Source organism: Alligator sinensis, unplaced genomic scaffold (assembly GCF_000455745.1).
Source record: "Alligator sinensis unplaced genomic scaffold, ASM45574v1 scaffold839_1, whole genome shotgun sequence".
NCBI lineage: Eukaryota > Metazoa > Chordata > Crocodylia > Alligatoridae > Alligator > Alligator sinensis.
In genome coordinates, this window is record NW_005841885.1 from 1,195,604 (window position 1) to 1,200,249 (window position 4,646).

The window sequence follows — 4,646 nt, forward strand, 5'->3', positions numbered from 1 at the left end:
CGCGGCGGCGGCCGGGGGAGAGGCGAGCCAGCCTCTGCCCCCGCTGCCTCGGACCCCCTTGCTTGCGGCTCCAAAATCTCCCCGGGAAGATCCGCTTCCCAAATTGATGTATCAAAGAAACCCAGATGGGTAGGAGGAGGGAAGGAGGGGAGGGGGCGAGCAGCTGAAATGGAGCAGGCTGGTTCTTTCTCCCTTCTCCAGTAGCTTGAGCGCACTGGCGAGAAGCTGAAGAGGGCTTGCTACTGCCGGCTGGGAGCAAGGACAAGACGTTGGGAGGGTGGGAGGAGAGGGGAGGGGGATTTCCAGCAGTGGCAAGTTGCCTTCCTGAATGTCTGCACCCAAGAAAGCCCTGGGACAGTGTCTTGCCTGCCCCCCGGTAAAGTATGTCCTGTTTCTTCCAACACCTTGCAGGTCGTCCTTCCAGAATGCCAGAGGAAAGTTCCCCCAGAAGGAGTCCTCAGCATGTCCCTTATCAGGACCTTCCCCACATGGTCAATGCAGACGGGCAGTACCTCTTCTGCAGATACTGGAAACCGGCAGCAACCCCAAGGTGAGTCATTGCAAGCCTGGTACTTTTTTATGGTGGGGGGTGTCAATAAATAACTGGGTTGGTTGAATGGTGAGGTATGGTGTATACTGCATCAGAGGTGCCTGGGGCGCTAAATAAGTCAAAAGACCGACCCTCTCCACAGGGAGCTCCTAGCAAGGAGGTAGTCCTCCAAGCTCACCTGAGTAGACCTCATAGGAACGAGGGCTACTTATGTGAGTGATGTTTCTGCACAGTCTGGATTTGCTTTCTCTTGGGGCTCTGTTGAAGAGGGCGAGATTGCAGTGTGCTAAAAGAAGTATCACACGGGTGATGCATTTCGGCATCAAACAAATATTTTAAAACAAACGCCGCCAACTTTCCAAGACGCGTGAAATGCACGGGTTTACATCACCTCGCCTCTTCCATTATTTTTAGTGTTCGCGTGTCAGACTTCAGAGGTCTGATTCAGCGTTTGTGGAGGTGCTATAAATCCAGGAGCAGTGGCTAGATATATGTTGACATGCGGTATGTCCTTACTAAATATATAGTTGGCAAGTGACTTAGATGGGTCTTCCACTTGAAACTGGCTGTGATTTCACAACCAAACTCAGTGATGAAGCATGAATAAATAAATCTGTAGGAAAGAAATGTAAATGACTTTTTTTTTTCGAAATAATCCCGTGCTGCAACGGCTTCTGACTTTGGTTCTCTGCTTCCAAAAACATGAATATGGTCTTCCGGTGGGAAATTGCCTCTGCATTTCCCTTGGTATTTAAGATCTCTTCTCTTCCTTTCAGTCCCCGTTATAAGATGCTGGCTTGACGTGGACTGATGCTAGCACTCGCCATATAGACAGTTACATATGAAAACACAGCTATTGTTCCATTGTTTGCTTTTCTGCTGGCAAACAGGATAAGCTCTGTTTATCTTTGCAGTACAGGGATAGAACTCATTTGTGGGAAATTGCAGCTCAAGGAACAAGGGGAAGCTTAAATGTTTCTCCCCTGGCCCTCCAGTGCCTTTATCACAGTTCACAACTGGCCAGGAGTGCTCAGCAGCGTAGCGGATGGGTATAATGCTGAAGTTACCTAGCATCATACTTCAGGTCCCACACCTGCTGCCAAGCTGCCGGAGCTCAGTGAATGACATGCACTCCTGACGCAAAAGTGAGTGAAAGACCCTTTTTGACAACATCTACTAGCAACCCATCCCCTGGCAGATGAACTGTCGGGCCTGTTCCAAAGCCCACCAAAGTCAATCCCCTTGATCAGGCTCTAAAACAGTTGTCTTGACTTAAAATCCCCTCATCCAGGGAGCAGCTTAGACAGTTCTTTCTAACCCCTGCTTTGTCATCCTAAAAAAGCAGGAGGGAACTTTTTGGCACCGCTTTGCACATAGCACTGGCATCCGCCTGGAGATTTTCTCTACAGAAGAAATTCAGTATCAAAACAAGCTTCTTCTGTGAAGCCAGCCTGTCATGTATTATAATGCTAATTAATCATTAACTGCCCACAATGCTCTTTACTGAGTTGTGGAATCACATTCTTTTCATGTTCAATTTCTTAGCAAATTGGTGATGAGCAGATGAGGCTTTGATCAAGGAATGAAAGGAATGATGGAGAAGGGAAAGTTAAAACTTGGTGTTCAGCTCTTTCCACTAACTAGTCTTTTCAGGGCTCTGCACACCAAGCAGTTAATAGAGAGCCAGGCTGGCCTAGTTTTGTGACAACAAAGTAAACAGGAGCAGTGCTGCTCATTTACAAGTGGTTATAAGTGTGGGGGGAGGGGCCACTTATTTTTAGTTTTTCTTGTACTTTTGATGGCGAGAGATTGTAAGTCACTGCATAACGATTCTGTATCTTTTTCCTACTGGTATGAATGCTCTCAAAATGCTCTTATGGGAAAACAAGCCCCCAAAATACATTTCTTGCTCTCCAAAACCATCCCAAATTTCCTGTTTTGTGTATGGAAACTCAGCATCTTCCATCTGATTTTAAACGTTCAGCAAAAATGATAGGGGAAGTTGTAGGGGCCTGTTATCAATTTATTCAGTTTGAAATCCTGATGAGGGGTAAATATTTCAATTTGGAGGTTGGGAGGGGAGATGAATGTTGTGGAAATTCATTGGTTGCCTTATTTGGGGAACGTGTGGTGCTGTTGTGGTCAAACAGCAGAGTTTCTCATGGCTGCGTTCTGCCCCTCAGTCCCAGCAAAGGGCTTTCGAAATGCCTTTCTGTTGCAGATGTCCAGAGGTTATCATCGACTTGATTTCCAGTGGAATAGGATGTATCATTCTTGACCCCCTCCCAGGGGAAAGTGAGAGGAAATTTTTCAAAGGAAAAAATAAAACAGGAAGTCTTAGCCTGAGGGCTGATGGTTAGATGCCCTCTGAGAACAGGGCCAGCTGATAGCTACTGCGCCCTTCTGAAGTGCCTGTGTTTCAGTCCTAGGATCAGGCATGTTAAGGTGTGGTGGACTAATAAGCAGCAGCATTTTGTTAAGTGATTAGTTCGGAGGATGGGAAGTTAAGGACCTTCTGGTTAGCATCTGCACAGATACAGGACCCAATGCTGCATGGCTCTGGGTGTGTCTACACATGCATTTACTGCACAGTGTCTTACTGGCGTAAGTTCCTGCTCAGTAAGCAGTTTTTAGACCGGTGTCTACACGTGTAGGCATTACAGCGCAGTGGTGCTGTGTGTACTCCGACTTGGGAGTAAAGTTACTCCCAAGTCGGAGCACATACAGAGTGTTACTGTGCAGTAAGGCATCTACACATGCTTTACTGCACGGTAACTAAGTGGGTGTAAATTTGCATCATGCAGATAGCAAATTTATGGCCAACTCGGTGTAAATCACCATAGTTACTGAGCAGTAACTGTGCACATGTAGACGTGCCCTCTGTGTACTCTCACCTTCTATTGGCCCAAGCTGGTGCTTAGGAGTTGGCCCATATGGGAGCATGTGGGAAGTTTTGTTCCTTATGCCACAGAGGCCAAAGTTACAGTCAGAGTGAAACCTGCTTTTGGGAGATCAAGGGTCTGTCATCTTGTTCTGAAGTGGCAATTAAGAGACTATCTCGAATGATGCTGAGGCACTAAGGCACTCAGGTGTCACAGAGATGATATGGTAGAGACAGATTAGATATTAATGCACCTAACGGGAGGAGAGGGGAAGGGGGCAGGAATTCCTGATCATTCCTTTTGTGTGGGAACTGTGCAGAGCAGTACAGGTGCCTTCCTGTAACACCTGCAAGTTGTTCAAGCTTGCAGAACCTGTTTACGTGCCTGAGCTGATGTATCTGAACACGTGAGAAAAAGAGTAGGCACATGCCAGGATTATTAAACAGGAATGACAGACTGCCATAGTGAGATAACATGTGTTTTGCATAGCAGTGGTTAATATTGTGGCACTGGGGACTAACCATAACCAGTGCATTTAAAACTATGACTGAGATGGGGAGAGCAAGTGCAGGACAGTTCAGCACTGTCTGGAGTGCATACCAGCTAATCATTAACATTGGAAACAAGGTCACAACTGCCTACATATGGCACATCATATACCTGTTCCTTGATTAAAAAGCAGTCCATAAAGTGAAGAAACATCAGCATTATAAAACCCCACCCCAGAAAATGTGGGAGTCAAAATGAAGGCAATGTAGACTAATGCAAGATGTGTTACGAGTCCTGTGTCTTTCCCAATGAACCCAGCTATGTGACCTCGGGCTAATCTCTTAAGATGACACTTTCCAGAGCCCCGACTGTTGGTTTTGCATGCCATCTTTTTGGGGGTACAGAACTTGAGACAGTTTTTTTCTTCACAAACGCTAAGTACTTGCAGCTCTCACTGATTGCAGGTAGAAATTTGGGTGGTCGGTTCCCCTAAAAAAAGCTTATCAACCCCAGGAATTGTCCATGTGGACACCCAAGGTTATAGGAATGCTACTTCTTACTTGTACTTCATTTTACCATGAGTCAAATGTCATCTGCCTAGTTGCATACGGACTTATGAGGCCCTCAACATATTTTGAACAGCTGCTTTTAAAATCAACAGCTGGAAAAAAGACTTTGTTATGGAAAATCCAGAAACCTTTCTAGAAAACTCACAAAACTCTTTC

At 46.1% G+C, this 4,646-nt stretch overlaps 1 protein-coding gene across 5 annotated transcripts in view; it reads left to right on the forward strand.

Moving 5' to 3' along the window:
• The window catches only part of MGLL (monoglyceride lipase), an 82,176-nt gene that overhangs the window by 1,101 nt on the left and 76,429 nt on the right, over positions 1 to 4,646 (forward strand). For 3 of the 5 annotated variants that reach the window (XM_006017773.3, XM_025196823.1, XM_025196824.1), the window contains exons 1-2: positions 2 to 129; positions 412 to 550. In XM_006017773.3, coding sequence (XP_006017835.1) covers positions 126 to 129; positions 412 to 550 — 143 coding nt within the window. In that variant the 5' untranslated portion in view covers positions 2 to 125. Of the gene's footprint in view, position 1; positions 130 to 411; positions 551 to 4,646 lie in introns of those variants that run through there. The other 2 variants (XM_014516966.2, XM_025196825.1) reach the window with 1 other exon arrangement.